The sequence below is a fragment of the Pan troglodytes genome, chromosome 1, assembly GCF_028858775.2.
Source record: "Pan troglodytes isolate AG18354 chromosome 1, NHGRI_mPanTro3-v2.0_pri, whole genome shotgun sequence".
Classification (NCBI taxonomy): domain Eukaryota; kingdom Metazoa; phylum Chordata; class Mammalia; order Primates; family Hominidae; genus Pan; species Pan troglodytes.
The window spans coordinates 7423333-7448011 of NC_072398.2; the positions used below are offsets into that span (position 1 = coordinate 7423333).

The 24679-nt window shown below is 38.0% G+C and overlaps 1 protein-coding gene and 1 long non-coding RNA gene across 9 annotated transcripts in view; one reads left to right on the forward strand and one right to left on the reverse strand.

Moving 5' to 3' along the window:
- The window catches only part of LOC134807951 (uncharacterized), a 171517-nt gene that overhangs the window by 103719 nt on the left and 43119 nt on the right, over positions 1 to 24679 (forward strand). Inside the window, exons 3-5 of one of the 2 annotated variants that reach the window (XR_010149644.1) lie at positions 1992 to 2353; positions 2987 to 3034; positions 16258 to 16355. This is a non-coding gene — a long non-coding RNA (uncharacterized LOC134807951). Of the gene's footprint in view, positions 1 to 1991; positions 2354 to 2986; positions 3035 to 16257; positions 16356 to 24679 lie in introns of those variants that run through there. The other variant, XR_010149643.1, reaches the window with a different exon arrangement.
- Positions 1 to 24679, reverse strand: part of WDR64 (WD repeat domain 64) — a 149381-nt gene that overhangs the window by 56347 nt on the left and 68355 nt on the right. For all 7 annotated transcript variants that reach the window (XR_010149631.1, XM_063790120.1, XM_054660867.2 and 4 more), the window contains 4 exons: positions 21656 to 21795; positions 6608 to 6734; positions 3429 to 3577; positions 578 to 701 (listed from right to left, as the gene is read on the reverse strand). Coding sequence is in view for 6 of the 7 variants with exons in the window: in XM_063790120.1 (XP_063646190.1) it covers positions 578 to 701; positions 3429 to 3577; positions 6608 to 6734; positions 21656 to 21795 (540 nt within the window). In the remaining variant the exon portion in view is untranslated. The remainder of the gene's footprint in view (positions 1 to 577; positions 702 to 3428; positions 3578 to 6607; positions 6735 to 21655; positions 21796 to 24679) is intronic.

The following is a 24679-nucleotide window of genomic DNA, read 5'->3' on the forward strand; positions in this document are numbered from 1 at the left end:
AGTTCCTGGAAGTCCTACCAGTGCTCCATAGCGTAAGGCACACCAAACGGCCTAGCCCAACCTGGGCCTGGCATCCTCTCAAGTTTGGCATGGAACATGCCCTCACGAAGGCTAGACATATGAACAATGCCAATATAGAATTCCAATATAGGAGTAATGTGACAAAGTTGGCTGGATGTTTTGTCTGGTCCAGAAATCTACTGTCGGTAAAATTATTGTTAGCAAGCACTGAATCTGATGTCTGTCTCTTGGCTGATGGTACCCAAAAGTGGAATGATAGGATGAGTCAGTGCAACACAGATTAGATGAGATGTCATATGCAAAAGACTTCTGCAAACTGTTAAAGCAACTATGTAAATGCAATGTGAGGAATTATTTTTAACATCATATCAAGACATTGATGCCTGTTAGATAAGGGACTCTACCACTATTCACCCAGGCACAGGAATTTCACTGGCACCCAGACATAGTCCAGCCTGCTTCATGCTCTCCTTCTACCCTAAAGAACGAAAGAGTTTTTGGTGGAAATTCTTAGGACACTAAAGCAGGGACGCCACATTCTGGATGTTAGTCTGACCGTTATACGCTCCTGTGGCAAAAAGAAATCCACTTTCATCGACAGCTGCAGAAGTCACTTCAGTATTGAAACCATGAGGTTCTAAAATCTGGTATACTTCGAGCCCAGTCTCGAGTTCCCATACCTATGGGAAAGAACAAAAATATCAAGTAATCCGTTTGAAGAAGCCCTTCAATTCTCATCAGAATTACACCATATTCAAAACAGCCTCAAAAATGGAACTCTGTACATCTAACACATTTCCTAGCACTCTGCACTGAATGTTGGTTTGATCAAAGAAAGTTCTAAAAGATAAAGTGCATTTAATAGTTACTGTGTCTGCTGCAAATGTAGGGGCTGAGACAGGCAGGGACTCTATTCCAGGCAGCCCCTGGCCATGGAAGAAGTGGTCAGTTGGTACTGTAAGCCTGAAGCAAGGTTAGAAATGGAACAATTGCAAGCTCAGCAGACAAAAGAAATATGAACTGGATTTATTCCCTGGTGACACTCATCCTAGTTATCCAGGAATCATGGGACAGGATCTGTGGTTAATAGCATGGGACCTGAGAGAAGAACCCTGAGGAAAGAGCTCACCGACCTTTCCTAGGAATGTTCTGACTAGAGACATGGGCCCAGTGAGAGAGAGAATGGGAGAGAGAGACACATACACAGAGAGAAAGAGAGAGACAGAGAGAAAGAGACTGACCTCAGAGGAGGCCATCTGTGTAATTAGGATGGGTGTAATCAGAAATTCTAGAGACATGTCAAGACTCAAGAGTCATCATTATCTCTCTCTGGAAACACAGTGGAGGCCTTAGACCTGCAGATTTTCTGTCTGAGTCTCTCCTTCATGGAGTTGCCGTGTTCAGATGTAAATTGCACTGCCAGTTAGTGACAGCACTGAACTGGCAACACAGAATGATTGCACTCTAGGTATTGTGGCGGAGAGGACAGCATATGCAAAGTGCCAGGGGTGAGAAAGTTCATCTTTCCTCCAGGAAATGGAAAGCAAGCCACTTTAGCTGGGTAAGAGGGGGAGTGCGGAGGGGATGGAGCTGATGAGATAGTCTGGGGGCCTGATAATGAAGGGCCACTTGCCGGGAAGTGGTAGAGCTGGGATTTGAGTGAAGTCAGTCTGGCCCTAGAGTCCGTACTTTTAACCTCTGCGTGTCCCTGATTATAGACAGGGTTCTTAAGGGAGAAAGAGAAATGTGGGTCATTGCATGAATGGGTCTCAGGGGTCACCCATCTCCTGGCCTGCAGTGTGATCCCTCTCCAACCAACCTGGCATGAAAACTCACCTTCATGTAGTCCTCCCACTCTTTTTTCCCACACAGGGATGACATTTTCCCCATAAGAGGTGACTGCACAAAATACTGATTGCACAAAAGCAGGACAGGTTTCAGCTTTCGTTTTCCTCTACCTCTCTCTTTAGGCATTACCAGAAATGCACTAATACAATGAACTCAGGAGATTCTCACTTGAGAAAATCTCCAGCAAACGATCACAGAAGTCAGAGACTGAGAAGTAATTTGAAGGGTCCCCAGAGGAATGCTGTCTGCTAGTCCACACGTCTCCTTTTGGAGGGCATGCATGAAATGAAAGGACCAACACCTGAAGCAAACACCTCCAGCCATCACTGCCGGATGACTTCAGTGGCCGTAATGATGGACACGGTTAGCATGGCCAGGACCCCTGGCCTCTAGGAAATGCTGTGATGGCCGTGTTACGGGAAAGGGGTCCTGATCCAGACTCCCAAGAGAGGGTTCTTGGATCTCACACAAGAAAGAATTCAAGGCAAGTCCACAGAGTAAAGCGAAAGCAAGTTTATGAGGAAAGGAAAGGAACAAAGAATGGCTACTCCATAAACAACCCCTTAGGGCTGCTGGTTGCCCATTTTTATGGTTACTTCTTGATGACATGCTAAACAAGGGGTGAATTATTCATGCCTCCCCTATTTAGACAATGTAGGGTAACTTCCCGACGTTGTCATGGCATTTGTAAACTGTCATGGTGCTGGTGGGAGTGTAGCAGTGAGGATGACCAGAGGTCACTCTCGTCGCCATCTTGGTTTTGGTGGGTTTTGGCCGGCTTCTTTACTGCAACTTGTTTTATCAGCAAGGTCTTTATGACCTGTATCTTGTGCCAACCTCCTGTCTCACCCTGTGACTTAGAATGCCTAACCATCTGGGAATGCAGCCCAGTAGCTCTCAGCCTCATTTTACCCAGCCTCATTCAAGATGGAGTTGCTGTGGTTCAAATGCCTCTGGCAGCTGGGCTGGAGGAATGCAGCAGAAAGGGCATGGGTGCTTACATCAGAAAAACCTGGGTTCATATTCCAGCCCTCATGCTTATGCCAGCTATGTTGCTTGATCTCTCTAAGCCCTAATTTCCTCATCTTTAAAATAAAAACTCTTTATCTGTTCACAGAGAACTGTTGTGAAGATTAAAGCAGATCACAGAGACTTAAAGCTCTTGGTACGTATTCTGAATCTACAGGGGTTACAGTAAACACCTATAAATTTATTCCCCTTCCTTTTCAACATAAATCCTCTTCCTGTACTCCTTTAAAAAAATCAAAATGCAGACTAGTTCTGTCTCCTTGATATATTTCCTTTAAAATTCCTATTTTGATTGTGAAAACTAGCCGTGTTTATTCAATTGAGCATGTGGGTTGATGGCAAGCAGTCTGAACTGGCTTAATTAAAACGCTTGTTTTTCACGTACTCATGGAAGCTTAAAAATCATTCTAATGTATGGTCTCATCGTATGTGCCGCTACATTTGCTTAATCACTCAATGATTTATTTTAAGAACAGAAAATTATATCTGCATTGCCTTTTTTTCTGTTTGAAAAGCCAATAGGTACTTACCCTAATTATGGATTCAGAGCAGATAGTGAGTACCTGATGAAAATATTTGTTGTAAAGCATGACATTGATTTCTCGTTCATGAGTGTGAGGAACCTGTTTTGTATCTTGTATCATCCTAGTCAAAGGATACATGTCCATAACACTAGATCCTGGAACAGAAGTAAGAATCTCATAAATACGCAATATTAGAAGTTTCTAATCACAAAGGGTTTCAGCCAAGCAGTTGGGTTTGGAAACAGTCAAACAGTGAGATTAGCAATATCAATCAATGCCTAGGAAATGTAATGAGGTGAGAATATTTTCATTTATTCTAGAACATTTTTGACAGATAAAGCACATACGATTCAGCCACAGAAAAGCATTCATTTTGGACTGGATTATTTTTCAAGTGCAGGCCATTTGGACTTCACTGATATCCTTTTTAGTGAACCTCATTTTCCTATATTTCATAGTCCACTTCTCTCTTTTATTGTGCCTGCAGCATGCCTCTCCATCTGTTGCACAGCAATAGTGGTGATGACCAGCTTTCTGCTGAAGGTTAGCCTCCTCTTAGTGGTGGAAATTTATTGTTAGAGAGCCCCTTTCAACCAATAAATTGATAAAGCACTCTGTAAACATGGTCTTATTAAATGTAACAAATGAGAATGATCACAAGCCAGTGCTTGCAACATCAATATAAAAATAAGATTAATTTCTAAATCACCACTGTAAAGTAGAAGTAGATGAGGAGCAGGTATGCTTTACTTGCATTTTTCTAAGTATGATTTAAGTATCAAAATTAACTGCAGCTCTGTTTTAGTGTAATGTCTAGAAATATTAATAAGAATCTCAATTAGCCGGGCATGGTGGTGGGTGCCTGTAATCCCAGCTACTCGAGAGGCTGAGGCAGGAGAATCACTTGAACCCGGGAGGGAGGTTGCAGTGAGCCGAGGTCACGCCATTGCACTCCAGCCTGGGCGACAGAGCGAGACTCCTTCTCAAAAAAATAAAAATTAAGATTAAAAAAGAAAAAGAATCTCAGAGCATTCCTGTGGCTCAAGCAAAACTGAAATTTCTTCCTGATTTTATCGATGTAAAGATTAAGTTAATAAGGCAGATTTTGCATTGAGTTTCTCAAGTTTCTCCAAAGAATTCTCAACTTTAGGAGAAGTTTCAACAGGAGTTACTAAACACTCTGTGAAGTGTTTAAATTTTAAGATAAAACCTGTTCATGTGTAAATACGGACTGAGATGGCTCATCTGGTTGTATTTCTCAGTTCAGATACCTTAACATGGAAATGTGAGCAGAATATGGTAACCAGATAGTCAAATCATACTTGGACCTTTTGGTAGATCCTTTTCATTACAGTGACAGTAACTGACTTCATTCAGAATGGACGTCAACAAATCTTGATATGCTTATGGAAAACTGGCAATCTTCTACTTTTTGGCTAGTTACACTGCTGCTATAGAAATGATGCAGTGCTGAGAAAGAATGTGGAGTCCAGAGTTAGAAGCTCTGATATTGAATCTCAGTTCTATGTTTTAACCTTGTGTCCTGCCACTAGTCAGCTGGGCTGTTTGAGATTCAGTTTCTCCATTTATAAAATAGAAAAAATAATTACTACCTCATATGGTGGCTGTGCAGATCAAATGAAAAAAATAGATGATTGTAATGGTAGTTGTCTTAATAAAAGTAATAATGATAACAACAGTGACAGCAGCAACAAAATACTCTACAAAGCATTTCTAGAACGTGATGCTACTGTCATTGGGATTTAGAGGACTGATGGCTGCTTCATTTGAATCAAAGAATGAATTAAAATCCTAGACATAAGCTTCATGTAATTCTGATATCAAGTTCATGGTTGCAGTAAGTGTCTGCAGTTTTGGTGATTGAACAATACACAGAGCTTTATATTTTTGCAAACAGAGGTGCTATCAGAATGATACAAAATTGGGAAGAAATCTTGATTTTTCTGTCTTCTTTTTCTTTTTCTTCTTTGCCTTACTATTTGAGTCCTTAGTGACTATGATGATAAATAGGATGGAAATGCTAAGCCTAGTAATCAAATATGCAAATTGGGGCACTGAGAGAAAATTTGCTTATAGTCATTAGTATGTTCCTTTTAGAGGAGGTAAAACAGAGAATAGGTGTTTACAACTAAAACTAAGTCCTGTTTTATAATGTGGAAAGTTCTTTATCAAGTATGAAGTGCTAGTTCACTCCTAATCCAGGAAATAAAAACACTGAATGTCAAAAATAATTACATTCTCCACCAGCAGAGATAGCACCAACCTCTTCCCTGCCTTAATTAATCCCACAGGAACTCAGAGCAGCTGGCCAGTGGGAAAATGCTTAGGAAATTCACTCATTTTGGCTTCTAGAAGGAGGACCTATTATTAATATAATGCATTTTTATCCTGAAGCCTAAAGGTATGCGTATAAAAAGTGCTCAACCTAGATGTCTAGCAGGGCCCCTTGTTTCTTTAGTAGGCATGTCTTTCTAAGAGGCCACAAGAAAAATCAGCAAGAAATCTGTTGGCATCAGCACTGGGACTCTATCCTCACTCTCCATTGGTCTTCGTCGAGAGGCAAAGGCTGGTGAAGGTGTCAGCACTTTTCCTACTGAGTAGTGACTCGTTATCAGAATGGCATGGGCCCAAATTTCCTCACTGCAGAAAAGGGGCATTGACTCGGTACGCTGGTGCAGCCGCTGTAAAATAGGATCATATTCCTGCTCCAGAGTCAAAACAGAGCTGTGTGTGGAAGCTGGATTTGCCCTATACATAGCAACAAGTTACATACATCCCACTTCTTTGCTTAGCCCAGGCATTTCTTCCTAGGTCCAAGAACTTAAAGCAATAACCTGGTGTTTTCAGATTATTAAAACTATCCTTTCAGGGAGGAATGATAACTATAGAATTACTCAAATCGAACTTTCTTCCTAGGTTCAAGAACTTAAAGCAATAACCAACCTGGTATTTTCAGAAAAGTGCAGTTACACATTTCATTCATCCAGCCACAGAAATATATAGGAAAGAGCAGAATTGAATTAAATATCTACTGTCACGAATCATGGTTTGATAAATTACCCTTCTAGTTTTGTTTTCCTTGTAGTTAGTGCTCAAGTGCTAGTTTTAAAAAAGGTTAAAAATCAAGACATGAGTTTCGTTTGACATTAATTGGGTACACTTACCCGTAATAAGCATGCCATGATTGGCATCATATATCATAGAGTAAATCTGCATGTCTCCTGGTCCTCCCTGGCTGTCATGGAAGACTTGTAATAGTGAAAGAGTTTGTATATCCCACACCCTGAAAACCTGGAAGAATAACAAACACAGTTTACCACTATTTATACTCAACTTTCCCACCCAAGATATTTAGGTGAAGCATTTTCAGTTTGAAATACGCTCTTATAAACTTATACCAAAGTATTACTTATATGATAAGTATGCATTTGCTAAGCTCCAATTTAGTTCTGGGTTGGATTATTGTTCATTAATATCAGAGGAAAATAGCAGCAGTGATTACTTTGCTTAAAGGTATACCTTTAGGAATTGGATTTTTTCTATCATTATAGGGGAGGAACATAGTATTTATTACTCTTTAAGAATGTGGAGGAATAATAAAAGATCATGACTTACTGTTGAATTAAAGTCACATTTCTCTTTGTATTATGGATGAGAAAATAGGGAGAAGACATATTTCACGTGGAAGCTTTCAAATTGCTCTCTTATGACGATGGGAACATCTTACTAAGTGAAGTTACTAAAAACCTCCCTCTCCATTTGCCCAGATATGTAAGAATTATAAAAGCAGTTTTTAGGGATGGTATAGACACACTAGGAGTATGAGAATATAGGTTTTTCAAACTATCCTTTGAGGGAGGAAAGATAACTATATAATTACTCAAATAGAACTTAAGTTGATATCAGAGAATAGAAAGAACAATGAAGTACAAATTCTGCAAAACTAGGTTAAGTCTGTGATCTGAAAGAACTGGTCTTAGCCTCTTCACTATTCTGCTTTTTTAGTAGGTTAGTGGTGTTATTGCATTTCAGAAATAAGTGTTGATTGATCAATAATTACATTTCTTCAGTTGTAGAAGCTGGGGGGAAATTACATTTTCTAGCTCTACGTCAGCCCTTAAATAATATTTTCATGTTATAGTAAATTTATTAACCTATCAATTTGGAGTATTTGTTGAGTAAATGGGTGACCATTAACAGAACTACATGTAAAACTTCAGTAAGTAGTTTAGTTAAGACAGCTACTAACTTCTAATTTGAGGCACTTATAATTGAGTTCATTATAAGTTAATTAGGTTCAAATCTTCACTATTGCTAAGGCAAGTTAGTCCTCATATGTAAGAACACAAAGTTGTCTGGGTCCCGTGACTTGGAGAACATTGGTGAGCAGCTTTTGCTCAAATGTAAACCCTCTGTAGGCTAGTATTATCAGAACTTGTACCATTGAAATTTATTTTCTTTGTTCTAGTGAAAATGCCAATTTTGGAAGAGTAGATAGAACATTGAGCCTTTTCAGCCTTTTGTATCATAAAGTAAACAAGTATAATGGATTATATGAATTTCAATCCAGAGCATAGAATGAGAGACAAGTAGAGGAAGAGACACAAAAGTGGATTCAAGGAATTCACCAAAAAATGTGTTTCTATGCAAACTGTTTTTTATTTTATTGCCTTGGCTAAGGTATGTTCATGGTGGGCAGTCTTTCTGCTGTATGTATATACACTCTGAATTGTAACTGACAAAAAGAACAAGAGACTAGGCAAAGGAGGATTAGGGTTTCAATTCTAGTTCATCACTTAAACTCCTTGAGTCTCAGTTTTCTTGTTTCTTGAATGGCCATGATGACATCAGCACCATTCACCTTATTTAATTTATGTGATTATGTTTTGAAATCTGTGATGTTCTCTATAGAGTTATTATGTTTGCTTTTGCCTTCTTTCTCTTCTTCATTGTGCAGTTCTTCGGGTCTTTCCTGTGTGTTTTAGAGAAGTGGCAGTTGCTGGGCTGTGGGAGGCACAAAAACCTTCTGCGTCATACTGCTCCTACCCTCTAGGGTTTTTTGCTGCCCCTCTCCCTATGTGCCTTCTTTGCTACTGTCATACCGAAGTGTTTTGCATTTCCAAAAACCTTCTTATTCTGGTCTCTGTGCATTCACACAAACTCTTCCTTTCATCTGCAATTTCCTCTCAAAGGCCTTCTCTATCTAGCTAACTCCTACTCTTTTTTTTTTCTTTTTAAACTCTTCCATAAAGAGAACTAAAGAGTTCAGGTCAGAATAGTGCTAAAAGTTTTTGCTTTGATGAACTATTTCTTCTCCAAACACACAGAAAATATATCTTCAAAAAAGCAAAAAGAAACAGCAGGGCTCCAAAGCAAGATATATATCTCTCTAGATCCAAACAAGAGAGAAGCATAAAGCAATGAATGGGCTGAAGCCTGAGACCTGGGTGCTTGGTCTGGAGCAGGCAGTGGCAGCAGAGCAGCTTCTGCAGACAGACAGGACCAGAAGACCTCCATGCCTGGGCTCCACAGCAGAGGTAGCAGCATGTCTTCCAATTCAGAAAAGCAACAGGCTGTGCTCTGTCCTTATGTGGATGTGTAGCTTTTTCAAAGATATGAGACCAGTGAGGGTAGGGCACATCACTTTTTGACCAGGAACTAAAGCAAGGTAACCTCTGGCTCAGGGACAAGAACTATTTCTGAACTGGGACCTGAAGAACCAGGTAGAGGAAAGTGTAGATTGGAAGGAGTGAGCATATAGAGACACACACACACACACAGAGAGAGAGAGAGAGAGAGAGAGAGAGAGAGAAAGAGAAAGACAGGCTGGGAGCAGTGGCTCACCGAGGCAGGCGGATGGATCACTTGAGGTCAGGAGTTGGAGACCAGCCTGGCCAACATGGTAAAACTCTGTTTCTACTAAAAATACAAAAATTAGTCGAGCATGGTGGTGCACGCCTGTAATCCCAGCTACTCAGGAGGCTGAGACAGGAGAATCGCTTGAACCCAGGAGGTGGAAGTTGCAGTGAGCCAAGATCGCACTACAGCACTCTAGCCTGGATGACAAAGCGAGATTCCGTATCAAAAAAAAAAAAAAAAAGAGAGAGAGAGAGAGAGACAGAGAACTAAATATTAAAAGGAGACTATACTTTTTAGAAAAATATAGGAGAGGAGGGTATCTTCAAGAACTTCGGAGTTGGAAGAGATTTCTTAAATAAGCACAAAAAGCATAAGCCATAAAAACTTTAAAAATTAAAATTAAAAACTTCCGCTCAACCAAAGCAACAAGCACAAAGACACAAAGTGTAGAAACTACTCAAATGTTCATTGGCCAAGTTAGACAAATAATATGCGCTGCGTTCATACAACAGGATTCCATCAGCATTTAAAACTAATGAACTAGAGCTATATGTAACAACATGAATAAATATCAAAACAGAGTGTTGAGGGAAAAACTGCAGTGGGGTATGTTCATTGTAATATTTATACTATAAATATTATATAAAACATGCAAAATAAAACTATATCAGGGACACTTGCACTAATGCTGTAAAAACATGGTGCTGGTTAAAAATTAACAAAAACTCAAAAAAATTAATCTTTAAACAACTTTCGTTGCACACCCTTCCAATTAGATGCTCTTTCTCTAGATGCCCATGATATAGACATGTGCTGCTTAAGGACAGGGGTATGTTCTGAGAAATGTGTCCTTAGGCGATTTTGTCATTGTGTGAACATCATAGAGTATACTTACACAAACCTAGCTGGTATAGCTTACCATACACCTAGGCTATATGGTATAGTTATATGATCACCATCATATATGCAGTCCATCGTTGACAGAAACGTGGTTATGCAGCATATGACAGTATCTGTCTATATTAATAGCAATTAGCAATTATAATATGATGACTCATTCGGTGGCCTTCTCTACTAGACTATAACTCTCGGGGGAAGAACCACAGCCTATTTGACTCTTTTTTTTCCCAATGTCTTATGTATTCTGTTTAGCTTGATTGGTTAGTCAGTTTTTGGTCTTATTCTCTGTCTTGGTCAAATAGGAATTTATATGGCTTCGCATTGTACAGACAATACATTTTAAATTTAATAAATCAATTAATAAATAGGACAGCCTCAGAAAACTAATCTATTTACTTTATTCTTAGGTGTTCACAATATATTAGTTGCTTTGGGGAAAGACAGTAGTGATATTTGTGAAGCCCAAATATCTGAGAGAGGTTAATTCAGAAAGTTTATTTTGCCAAGGTTGAGGACACACGCCCATGACATAGCCTCACTCAGGGGGTCCTCATGACATGTACCCAAGGTGGTCGGGGCACAGCTTGGTTTTATACATTTTAGGGAGACATGAGATATCAATTAGTATATGTAAGATGTACATTGGTTAAGTCCGGAAAGTCAGGACAGCTCAAGCAGGAAGGAGGCTTCCAGGACACAGGTAGGTAAGAGACACAGGTTGCATTCTTTTAAGTTTCTGATGAGCCTTTCCTGGGAGGGCAATCAGATATGCATTTATCTCAGTGAGCAGAGGGATGACTTTGCATAGAATGGGAGGCAAGTTTGCCCTAAGCAGTTCCCAGATTGACTTTTCCCTTTAGCTTAGTGATTTTCAGCCCCCCAAGGCTTACTTTCCTTTCACGTATTAATTAGGCTCTAGTCTTCTTTCACTTATTCCCCTAGAGGTTGTCAGTGTTCTTATGACAGGTATTAGTGATGCAAAGCTTGGGAGGACAGAAGTGGAGCCAGGTCAGCACTGAGGGGGTTTAGGAAGAAAACCAAGGGCAGAACATGGCAGAAGCAGACTAAGTTGGTATAAAAGGAGACAGAGTGGCTTTACGACAGAGATATGTCATTAAGACTTGTAGAGAAAATCAAGGAGGACAGGTGGCTTCTACTAAAGAGGCCAGGGCAGAATGGAACATTCATAAGTTATAAATTAAATATTACATACATATATGTATATAAGTAATAAATTAAATATTATATTCATATAATATGTGCATATATGTATATATGCATTATGTATAATATATGAATTATATGCATATAAACTGAAATTATTTTAAAAATTTATCTTCTAGTAGCAGTAAAAATAATAATGATGATTCTCTTCTCTTCTCTTCTCTTCTCTTCTCTTTTCTTTTCTTTTTTTTGAGACAGAGTTTTGCTCTTGTCGCCCAGGCTGGAGTGCAATGGCATGATCTCGGCTCACTGCAACCTCCATCTCCCGGGTTCAAGTGATTCTCCTTTCTCAGCTTTCTGAGTAGCTGGTATTACAGGCACCTGCCACCACACCCAGCTAATTTTTGTAGTTTTAGTAGAGACGAGGTTTCACCATGTTGGCCAGGCTAGTCTTAAACTCCTGACTTCAGGTGATCCATCCACCTTGGCCCCCCTAAGTGCTGGGATTACAGGTGTGAGCCACCGTGCCTGGCCAATAATGATTTTCAGATAAATTGGGAATGGAGTGAGATGGAGGGATTTTTTTAACAATGGGAAAAACATTCAACTATAAGGTTGATTAAGTGTTTTGAGGGTAATTTGTAATTGAAGTCACTTATCACAAAATATCAAAGAAAAGGACAAGAGAAAGACTTCTGGAGACTTTTGTAAGAATTAATAAATAATGATGAAGTAGAAGAAGTTTGAAAATATATACATGTGTGTACCCGAAGTGAGGGTTGTTTTGATTCAACTGTATTTCCCGGCATTTCTTCCTGCAAACTTTATGCCAATTATTATTGTCCAAATGTATTAATAAAGTATCTGGGTTTTGTTTTTTGTTTTTTTGTTTTTTTGTTTTTTTGTTTTTGACAGAGTTTCACTCTTGTTGCCCAGGCTGGAGTGCAATGGCACCATCTCAGCTCACTGCAACCTCTGCCTCTCAGGTTCAAGTGATTCTCCTGCCTCAGCCTCCCAAGTAGCTGGGATTACAGGAGCCCGCCACCACGCCTGGCTAATTTTTGTATTTTTAGTAGAGGCGGGGTTTCACCATGTTGGCCAGGCTGGTCTCAAACTCCTGACTTCAAGTTATCCACCCACCTCAGCCTCCCAAAGTGTTGGGATTACAGGTGTGAGCCACTGCGCCCAGCCAGGTATCTGTTTTTTGATGGGTGTTTATTATAGAGTGACTAGAGCAGAATGTCTGATTTATAAGAAGATACATTAACAAGCCATACAAAATTCATTATACATCAAATAATTATGAAATTCTAGCCTAGGTGTTACAGATACAAAGATTAATAGAAGCCCTGTTGTTCTTGAGTAGATCTAAGTCTTGCCAGGAGAGTAGATAGATGACAAATGGTGATACTGCATTGTAAGAAACACTTGAATAGAAGTTTGAGCATTATTCCATAATGAAAATTGTACCAGTAGAAATCTTTAGAATTAGTATCACAGTATCATTTAGATAGAGCAAGGGGTCTGGGGAATTCACCATTTTCTGATTGTAAAGGAAAGTCAGAATTTGGCCTGCCTTTCTAATTTTACCCAACGGCTACAAGAGGCTAATGAGATTTTTAGTCCCCAAATAAATCAAATCAGGGTCACTCAATTGATTACATGATTTTACCTTAAGGAGCCTGAAGATATATGAGATTATGAAACTCTTTTGAGAGTTAACATAGTACTACATACAAATGGTACATTTGAAAATCAGGGTACGTATGACAGTATGACAGTACAGTATAAATGGCAGGCACTCAACACTGTTTAGGAAATTCAATGCTAAATGTATTTATTAAGTTCTTACACATTACTTAATAAGAAAAAATATTTTTAGCACTGTATGTAGAACTAAACCTATTAATTTTATCATCTTGTTTTCACATTTTTCCTGTGTGATAACTGGCAAATAGAAAATGAAGACATCCAGCATGTCTTTAAAAATTAACTTTTTAATTACCAAACTAATGTACCTAGTACACAGATTCAAACAGTACAGAAACGAAAGTCCTCCTCCCCACCTACCACTTAACTCTGGACTCCTCAGTCCCACTCCTTAGGTAATAATTGTTGGAAGATACCACCTCAGGAGGCAGACTATCTCAGTTGAATCCTGATTCACCTCCAATAACTGTGTGCACTTGGGCAAATCTCTTGACTTCTCTGAGCCTTAGTTATCACACTTGTAGGGAGAATACTACCAGTACCTATCTCAACCTATCTCATAGGGTCGTTATGAACGTTAAATGAGTTCATACATATAAAGAGCTTACATCTATGTTAGGACATATTTATGTACTTAGATTTCTCTCATTCTTTTTTTTTTTTTTTTAAGAGACGAGGTATCTCTATGTTGCCCAGGTTGGTCTTGAACTCCTGAGCTCAAGTGATCCTCCCGCTTCAGCCTCCTGCATAGCTGGGACTGCAGGCATGCACCACTGTACCTGGCTTTGTCTCATTTTTTAATGGCTGAATAGTATTCTGTTTGTGAATGCTCCATAATTTGTTGTAATTAGTTCCCTGTTCATATGTATTATATTTCTTTATTTTATTTTATTAAAGCAGTAGTGAACCTCTTTGCACATATATTTTTGTAAAGTACACTGGCTTTGTAAAGCAATATAGATATAACTGAATGATAAATTCCTACAAATAGAATGTTTGTGTCAAAGGTTGTGAATATTTTGAGTTTTGAGAGATATACCAGATCAACCTTGCCTTTTGAGAAGATTACAGGCAGTTTGATAACTTCCTGATTTCAAGTTGCACAATCAAGTTCAATTTTCCCAGTCCAATTTACCAGGAAAATTGAACTTGATGTCTGTGTCATTCCTAGGTTTGGTCATCAAAGATTTGGGGCAGCTATGCTTTATTTACTCAACTAGATTTTTAGCTTCTTTTTGACAAAGATTACATCAAAATATAAATAGGCACAGAGCCTAATGCACTCTCAAGCATTTAGCAGGGGGTCATATATTGGTTGACATATTAATGCAGTAGAAAGTTGGGATTCCTAGTTGTACAGCCCTGAGACACAGTTTACCAGCCAAGAAACAATGCAAGGGAACCACATTTTGTGAGAGATAAAAGGTTAATGTCAATAGAATACCCAGATAGTTACCTTAGGGAGGCTGTAGTGAATATGTGTATGTGTGTGTGCAAGGGGTCTGAAAGCTGGTAGAGGTGTCTAGAGAAAGTCTAGAGGATAAAATAAAGACACTCAGAAACACAATAAAAATTACAAAGGAAAGAGTCCCAAAGGGCAACAATCACAAACAGCCTGCCTCATCTTAAGCAAATGTGCAATCATAGCTAAGAGCTCCTGGTTATAGAAGTGTGATAGCCACACTCAGAAGGAAGCCTCATATAGGGACTGCTTCCTGGTCTTGGTAGGCATGTTTGCTCCCAGGACTCAGAGCTATCCGCAGGGTCTTCCTTTGAAGGTTGTCAAGGAGCTGTCCTGGGTGATGAACTAAAGAAAAAGCAACAAGACCTGCACATAAGCAAAAAGTATTGCAAGTTGAGAACTGAATTCCAAAGCATGTTTCCTCACCCCTTTTTTCTTAGTTTTTATTTTTTCTTCCTAGATGGCCACTCACATTTTATGTTTTATAATACATAGTATATTTGTCTTCCCCAGAAAATTTTCCTACAGTCACTCAGGAAAGTTTTGAAACAAGTCTTACTCTTAAGAACGTTGCAAACAGTTTACTCAAAAGGGAATGTCCCAAGCCGCAGAATGAGGACAAAAGGTAGTAAAATATGAAGGCAATGAAACCAGGTTCTCAATCATGGATGTTTCCAATTATCAAAGAAACAAGAAAAATAAGTATTTGAACTTGCATCATTTACGATAATCCCATACAAACAGAAAGCACAAGGAACTAAAGCAAGGAAAGATTTCAAATTTTTAAAACTTGAAGGTAACATTTTAAAAGGTTAGTTTTTCTATCTCCAGGTTTATTTCAAATTTACACATTTCTCACTCACCAAAAGGAAAAAAAACTCAATTTTTATCTTAGTGAAGGCTTTGGGCATGACATGATATTTCACTTAGATGTAAAGGATATATAGGATGTCTGGGAATGGGAGGAGAATTGTTTCAGACAAAGACGGGAATGCACAAAGCCTTTGGAGAAGAATTTGGTAAGGCTTGGAATTTCTGAAGCCAAACAAAGCTGAAAAGATATTCTTGTTCCAGACCCTAGAGAACCTTAAGAACTAGAAAAAATAATCTGAACTTTATTTGTAAGGCATGAGGGGCCTTTGAATATATGTGAGAAGGCAATGACAAGGTTATAAATGGGTTGGAGGAGGATCAACATGGCAGTACAATATCTGGATGGTTTGGGGAGAGAAGAAACTGAAGATAAGAGGTCTACAAGTGCTTTCTAATGGGCCACCTGCAACTGGGAGCCCCTTGGTGGATGGGTCTGAACTAAGGCCATGACTCTGGGAAGAAGAATGAGGTAATTTACAGGAGACACATTTCAGAGACTTCAAACTGACCAGTGGCAAGGCTCACAGAGATAGAAGGATCAAAGGTGACTTTGAAGTTGGATTATGGCTCTCTGGGAAACAAATGATACCATTAACAGTTAGAGGAAAATCAGAAGTAAGGAAGAGAAGACTTGAAGTAGAAAATAAATTCAGTTTTAGGTAGGCAGAATTTTTTTAAAAGATAACTGCCTTTGAAGATATGCACACTCACAATCTAGTCAAACTGCCTTTTCTCAGGTTTCTACATACCACTTCCAAAGTGAAAATGTACGAAAATTAGCAACTTTTACATACATTTGTAATCTGTTATAAATCATCAAAGTATGTAAATTTCTCCCCTTCATAGAAAAAAAAAAAAGAAGAGAATCAGCCTTTTGGTCAATAGAACTGTGCTTGAGAAGGTTTCCAACCATTGCTCCCATTGGTTTTGCTGATGAAATGAAAGTAAGTGAAGATTATATTTGTCTCTGCATTTTTCAACATTCGTCAATTCTTCTTCAGGTGTAATAGATGTGGCACATCTGTTCAATACTTGGGCTCTGTGACTAGACATACAATTTTAGCAGTTGGGGAAGAAAGTAATATCCTGGTGGAAAGACTGCAAAATTAGGAGAAAGAATAAAAATCTTGCTATTTTAAGAGCTTAGGAAAAGGCATGTAGTGGGCACACAACTATGCATGGTGATTTATATGCTTTCTGCTTAATGTGATGAAAGCTAATTTATATGAAAGAGTTTGAAGGGTTGTTGTCTGTTCCCTTTTCTGTAAATAATAATATAGCTTCAATTAAAAAAACCAAAAACATGTATGTGCCTAGTTTGCTTTTTTTTTCTTCTTCTTCTTTTTTGAGACTGAGTCTCGCTCTATTGCCCAGGCTGGAGTGCAGTGGTGCAATCTCGGCTCTCTGCAACCTCCACCTCCCAGGTTCAAGCGATTCTCCTGCCTCAGCCTCCCAAGTAGCTGGGGTTACAGGTGCCTACCACCATGCCAGGCTAATTTTTGTAGTTTTAGTAGCGACAGGGTTCCACCATGTTGGCCAGGCTGATCTTGAACTCCTAACCTCAAATAATCCACCCACCTCAGCCTCCCAAAGTGCTGGGATTACAGGCATGAACTGCGGCACCCAGCCCAGTTTGCTCTTCTTTCTGCCTAAATTGCCCTTTTCCTTTTCCTAGATCTTCACGGGGCTGGTTCCCCTGATCATTCAGGCTTCAGCTTTTATGTCACCTCCTCAGAGGTGAGATTCAATCACACTGCACCACTATGTTTTCTATTTCTTTTCTTTTCTTTTTCTTTGTTTTTGTAGAGATGGGGTCTTGCTATTTTGCCTAGGCTGGTTTTGAACTCCTGGCCTCAAGCAATCCTCCTGGCTCAACCTCCCAAAGTGCTGGGATTACAGGTTTGAGCCATTACACCCAGCCCTGTGTTTCCTATTTCTTACCATACTTATCATACTGTTTTCTTATGTACTTGTTACTTTGCTTGTTTGTTTGTCTCTTCCCCTAGCATGTCAACTTTCTCATTGCAGGGCCCTGGTCCTCCTTGTTCAATGCTTTGTCCCTAGAACTCAGAACTCAGAACAGTATCTAACACAATAGACACTCAATAAATAAATAGGTATTTGTTAAATAACCAAATGAATGACCTCCTTTCATCTTTATAATGGCCCTCTGGGCTAAACATTCCTACATTTACAGATGAAGAAACCAAATGGAAAGATATTAAGTAATTTTCCCAAGTGGTGCTACTGAGATGCATGAATGAGTATCATCTTAATACACTCATTACATTTAAAAGAAATAGGAAAGATTCTCTCTTCTGTCTCTTCATCTCTGAGCATGAATGATCTCAACTTTTGCTAGAAAGATATCTTATTTCTCTTTAAATTATCTGTAGGAGACTCCAGGTCTCAATCATAACATGTTTTTAGTTTTAGTGTCTCAAAACCTTCACTGTCTTTCCAGTACTACTTAAAAAAATTAAAATTTCCTAAGCCGGGCACGGTGGCTCACACCTGTAATCCCAGCACTTTGGGAGGCTGAGGCAGGTGGATAACCTGAGGTCAGGAGTTCGAGACCAGCCTGGCCAACATGACGAAACCCTGTCTCTACTAAAAATACAAAAATGAGCTGGGCATGGTGGCAGGAGCCTGTAATCCCAGCTACTTGGGAGGCTGAGGCAGGAGAATAGCTTGAACCTGGGAGGCAGAGGTTGCAGTGAGCTGAGATGGTGCCATTGCACTCCAGCCTGGACAACAAGAATGAAACTTCGTCTCAAAAAAAAAAAACTTCGTCCTTATTACAAAGTAATGTATATTTACTATTTAAAAAAACAAAGAGAAAACAAAAGAAAAAAATCCATCCATGTATATCCACAATCTTGTTAGCCTCACTAAAACATCTTGCTATTAATCATTTCCAATAACATATGATAGACACGTTGTTTTAAAATTGATTTAAAATTGATTACTTACATATTATTGTATTTTATATATTATTTAGATATTTTCATATGACTATTCATTTACATAATGTTGAATGTCTATGTGATATTTCTATTGTATATGAGGATACAGCATAATTTACTGAATCAAAGCCTTTTTTTCCTCTTGAATTTTACTTTATTGGTACATCACCCTAATTATCTCTCTTTTTCAACTGCAATATTGAAGTGTAATCTACTTACCTTAAAACTCACCCGTTTTTAGTGTAAGGTTCTGTGAGTTTTAGTCAATTTAAATAGTTGTGCAACCATTATCATAATCTCTTTTTTTAAAGATGGTGTCTCACTATGTTGCCCAGGCTGGTCTTGAACTCCCGGGCTCAAGCGATCCTCCCACCTTGACCTCCCAAAGTGCCAGGATTACAAGCATGAGCCACTACATGCAGTCCCTTGCTCTTTTCTTAAAAATTAATTTTATTAATGTATTTTTTAACCCTATATAGCCAAATTATTATCACCTCAATATATAATCAATATAAAAACGATTGGCCCAGTGCCATGGCTCAGGCCTATACTAGTGCTTTGAGGCAGGAGGCTCACTTGAGCCCAGAAGTTCGGGCAACATAACAAGACCCCATCTCTACCAAAAATTTAAAAATTAGCAAATTAGACAGACCTGAAAAAAAAAAAAGAGAGCTCTCTACAAAAAATAAAAATAATTAGCTTCGTATGGTGGCCCCCACCTGTAGTCCCAGCTACTGGGGAGGCTGAGGTGGGAGGATCCCTCGAGCCCAGTAGGTCAAGACAGCAGAGAGCCCCGAGGCTGCAATGAGCCCCATTGCACCATGCCATTGTACTCTAGCCCGGACGACAGAGCAAGATCCTGTCTCAAAAAATTGAGAGTTTTTTTTGGAGTGGGGGGATAGTGAATCTTTGGAGTCTTGTGTATTTTACACTCACAGCGGACCTCAATTCGGACTAGCCATGTTTTAAAAATTTGTGGCTACCTTATTGGCAGGTGAGGGCTGCTGGCCTGCTGGAGAATCCTGCAGGTCAGGTCACATCCTCAGCTGTGAACTGGAGGAGGCAGGTGCCGGGGGCATTTTCCTCTCTAGCCTGGGAGGAACCCCTCAAAGGTCCTTAGAGTCTTTCCCTTGTGGTTGCACATGGCAAGCATGGGCTCCAGGGAGATTCGCATAGTTCCGTGAGCATGGAGGGAACGACTGGGCCTTGGAGATCCCGATTGCTTCCATCGAAGGGTTTTGCATCGGGTAGAGGGTGTATGAGGGGTAGGGGGTGTACGAGGAGGGAGGTGCGGGGCTGGGGGTCGTGGAGGGAAAGCAACCGGGTTTTTTTCTTTCCCTTCCCTTCCCTCTTTCATTTCCTTTCTGTATTTCCTGTTTCCTCCCTATTTTCTTGCTTTTCTTTTTTCCTTCTTAAATCAATATAAGCAATAGTGCATTGAGCATCCTTTAATACAGATCTTTGCACACTCATCTAGCTTTTTATTAGAACAAATACGCAGGAAGTTTTTGCCAGTTTTATTTCCACCCAGCAGTATGTAAACCTGTCTGTGTTCTTAAACCTTTGCCCTTCACTCCACTTTCTTTCCCCTACTGACTTGCTAAAGATTTTTGGTATTTGTTCAAGGATATTTTTCCAATTTCTCTGCTTTTTATTGCATTTTTGCCCCCTGCCCCCGCTGTCTGCCTTTAACTTTTTTTATGAGTATAGGGAGGCAGGCTGAGGAAGGGCAAATACGGGATTGACCACACTTCGGCACTAGATAGCTCTGTGACCTTGTGTAAGTGATTTGGATGTCATTTTCCCTGACATGTGTAAAATGGGGAGAATTACTTTGTAGGGTTGTTATTAGCATCAATGAGTTGCATATGTAAAATACGTAGCACAGCGCCTGGCACTTAAGCACTCAATAAATGGTAGTTATTATAATTTACAGAAAGTTTGAATGTTTATTTAGTCATATTTACTTTCTCCTTAGTCATAGGAGCTATGCTTAGGAATTACCCAAAAGTTATAAGACTATTCACCTATATTTTCTTCTGGAAATCTAGAATTTCTATGGTTTTGTATTTTAAATTTAAAATCTTTAATTCATATGTAATGTATTGTGCTGCATATTATGAAATCATGATCTGATTACATCTTTCTTTCTTTATGGCTAATCAGTTTTCCCAACACTTATTGAACAAACCATCCTTTGCTCACATATTTGAAACATTATTTCTGTCCTATACAAAATTCCCACATAGACATAAACTAATTCCTGCATTTTCTCCTTTGCTTCATAGATGTGATTATTTCTGCATTGACTATTGCTCTGTTTTATTTATTTTGGCTTTATGATATGCTTTAATATTGGACAGGGAAAGTGCCATCTCATAATTATATCTTCCAGAGTTTCTAGGATATTCCTATATACCAGTATTTTTACATTAACTTTAAACTTGGCAAGCTGACACTTAAGTAATTCTGACTAGCAATAAATAAATATATTAATCTGATGGAGAATATCTTACAGCACAATATTTCCATGTAGGAACATAGTATGTCCCTTAATTTGTATTCTTAAACACAGTAAAACTTCAGAGTTATCTTAATGTTAGTAGTGAATATTGCCTATTAAGTTTATTCCTAGGTATTGCATATTTTTTACTCTTGTGAATGCTATCTCTTTGACCTTTTTTCCTCACGAATTATTGTTCTTATATAGACATTTATTTATTTCCTTTTTTACTTTTTAGAAATTTTTATTTTATTTTATTTTTAAGTTGCTATTGCAACGAGCCACCTTATGGAATTTATCTATTCCTACACTGGAAGTTGATTTTATTGATCTTTTTTCAAGCAGGTAATCCCATTATTTGCAAATATAATTCAGTCTCCTAATTCTAATATTTATAACTTTTTTTGTTTTATTACATTGGTTAGAATGTTTCAAACACTGTTTAATAACAGCAACAATAACAGAAATCCTCATTTTTTCCTAATATTCCTATCTATTGAAAGGCCTCTTATGTTTTACTTTTGAGGGTAAAATTTGCTATCTTTTCAATATTGTTTTTCTTTTACACTTGTTTTTAAACATGTTCTTACTTGTGCTATAATCAATAGAAAGAGAGAACATTGGCTTATCATTTCCTTTTCCATACTGACAATATTTTTCTCAATGATTCAATGACTATCATTTATTTCAGTCAAAAATTGTATCATCCCTATGCCTTCCAACAGATAATTTTACGGAAAAAACTAGTTTTGTTTTGTTATTTTCTTTTTGTTACCTTTGCAGAGGAAAGGCTGACCACATGTTGATCTTTTTCATTGGTTACGATCTCGGTGATACTGAACATATGTCCCACAAGTTTCCCCACTGGCTTGGTGCTGATATTGGGGTGCCACAACCGGATGACTTTATCATCTCCTGAAAAGGAGGACAGGGAAAGATTGTTTGTTTTCTGAGGTGGTCAGAGTTTCAAATGTATCTCTCACTGTATCATACCCGTATCTTTCTTCTAACAGCAAATCACAGTCCGTTTCTGGCAGGATGCATTATTCTGTGATTGATGTGCTAAGGGGCTGGCCTTGGTTTGGATCTGCTGCTTCTTGTGAAGGCTGTTTTGTAAAGACTGTATTTACATACACAAATGTGAATTCTTATAAATATTTTATGAGTTCTTTTCTTGACTCAATCCTTTCCTATACATTCATACATTAATGTATTATTTATACTTTATTTACTTCCAAAAATATTTAAGGCAGCTGTTCTTTTGTTTTCATTCTTAAATTATGAAAACATTATAATAATGAAAGAAATCAAGGACGGAGGAAACTGCACTTAATCTTCACCATTATAACAAATCAACTGTTGTCATTTTTCCGTCTTCCCTTCTAGCATGTATTCATAGGCATATATAATTTATGTGTAGTTACTACCATAGAATAAATATGGTTTTTTAATTGCTAAAAATCATAGAAGGGTATAATTTTTATAAAAATGTCTTTTCCTCCACAATCTCTAACTCCCTGTGAGAAATCAGTGTTAACTTTTTAAAAATATAAATTAGATATATTTCTAGATACATATTTATACCCACTACTTTTTTTTATTTAGGAAAGGCCATGAGCTCATGCCCGCATAATTATCCTTTTAGTTACTATTTCAGAATTTCTTAACCCCTTGTCCATTGATTAGTCCACTAATTCTAGTTTTTTACTTTATTCAACAATACTGCAACGAATGGTTATTGTACTTCTGTGGTCTTTGTTTCCTTTTGGATTATTTACTGTGGATAAAGTCCCAAGTGTGGTATCATTATGTTACAGGCTATATACATTTTTATCACTTTTAAACATATTGCTAGCTTACTTTCCAAAATGGCTGTACTAAATCCCAAGGCCATCAATGATATATTCTGTCAGTTTCATTAAATTCTGGCCAGCACATGAATATTGTCATGATTTAAAATGTTTGCTATGTTAATAGGTCTAAATGATACCTTATTTTTAATTACATTTTATGATACCTAATGCTGTTGGGTATTTTTTCCCAAATATATCTGCTAATTGTATCTTCTTCTTCTGTAAATTTTTTGACTATATCCTTTAGCCATGATCTGTTGGAATTTTGATAGCACTGAAAATAAAAGTTGAACCAATAATGTATTATCATATGTACAAACACACACACACACACACACAGTTTTATGAAAAAACTGGCTACATGTTCACCAAAACCATATCCTCTCTTCCTGGATACACATTTCCAGGCTCCTTTGCAGTTAGGCGTGATCAGATTACTGAGTTTTAGCCAGTGAATTCTGAGAGCTGATTTTAAACTTTACATCTTCATTGTGTCTGACCCATTCACATTTTGGGAGTTATTTTTTACAGTAGCCAGCATTACTTAAACAAATGTGCAGCTGTAATCTAATTATGTTTCCAAAAAGAATAAAAACTGTAATCATTTACAAAATATAGAATATTTTTAAGATATTAAATTTTATATTTCACAAATAGTTCTTTAAATGTCATCCTGGAAACTGAGTCATAAAAACATCAAAGAACTTCAAACTGGGATCCTAGAAGTTGCCTAATCCAACTTTCTTATCTCACAAAAGAAAGAAACTAACTCCCAAAGATTAAGTAATTTTAATTGAATGATTTAATTTAATTATTTAAATGTGATTTGTACATCTGAGAAAATGGAATTGAGTTAGTAATACAACAAAGCATGCCTAAGCACCTTACATATTACCGAGAACCTTTAGGCTACTAGACAAAAAGGCTGTATAAAGGCATTATAACCTAAGTTATAATTTATGTATAACCTAAATTATTAACAGTCATAATTTACACTTAAAAAGCCTAAAATTCAAAATAGTCATTTTACATTCTTCACAGAATTAGAAGAAACTATTTTAAAATTTAAGTGGAACCAAAAAAGAGCCTGAATAGCAAAGACAGTCCTAAGCAAAAAGAACGAAGCTGATGGCATCACACTACCCCACTTCAAACTATACTACAAAGCTCCCGTGACCAAAACAGCATGGTGCTGGTACGAAAAGAGACACATAGACCAATGGAACATAATAGAGATCTCAGAAATAAAACCACACATCTACAACCAGCTGATTGTCAACAAACCTGACCAAAACAAGCAATGGGGAAAGGATTCCCTATTTAATAAATGGTGCGGGGAGAACTGGCTAGCCACATGCAGAAAACTGAAATTGGACTCTTTTCTTACACCTTATACAAAAATTAACTCAAGATGGTTTAAAGACTTGAATGTAAACCCCAAAACCATAAAAGCCCTAGAAGAAAATCTAGGCAATACCATTCAGGACATAGGCATGGGCAAAGACTTCATGACAAAAACACCAAAGGCAATAGCAACAAAAGCAAAAATTGACAAATGGGATCTAATTAAGGAGCTTCTGCACAGCAAAAGAAACTATCATCAGAGTGAACAGACAACCTACAGAATGGGAGAAAATTTTTGCAATCTATCCATCTGACTAACATCTAATATCCAGAGTCTATAAGGAACTTAAACAAATTTACTAGAACAAAAACTACCCCATTAAAAAGTGAACAAAAGACATGAACAGATACTCCTGAAAAGAAGACATTTATGTGGCCAAAAAACATATTAAAAAAACTCAACATCGTTGGTCATTGGAGAAATGCAAATCAAAACCACAATGAGATACCATCTCATGCCAGTGAGAATGGTGATTATTAAAAAGTCCAGAAACAACAGATGCTGGCAAAGTTGCGAGAAAAAGAAATGCTTTTACAGTGTT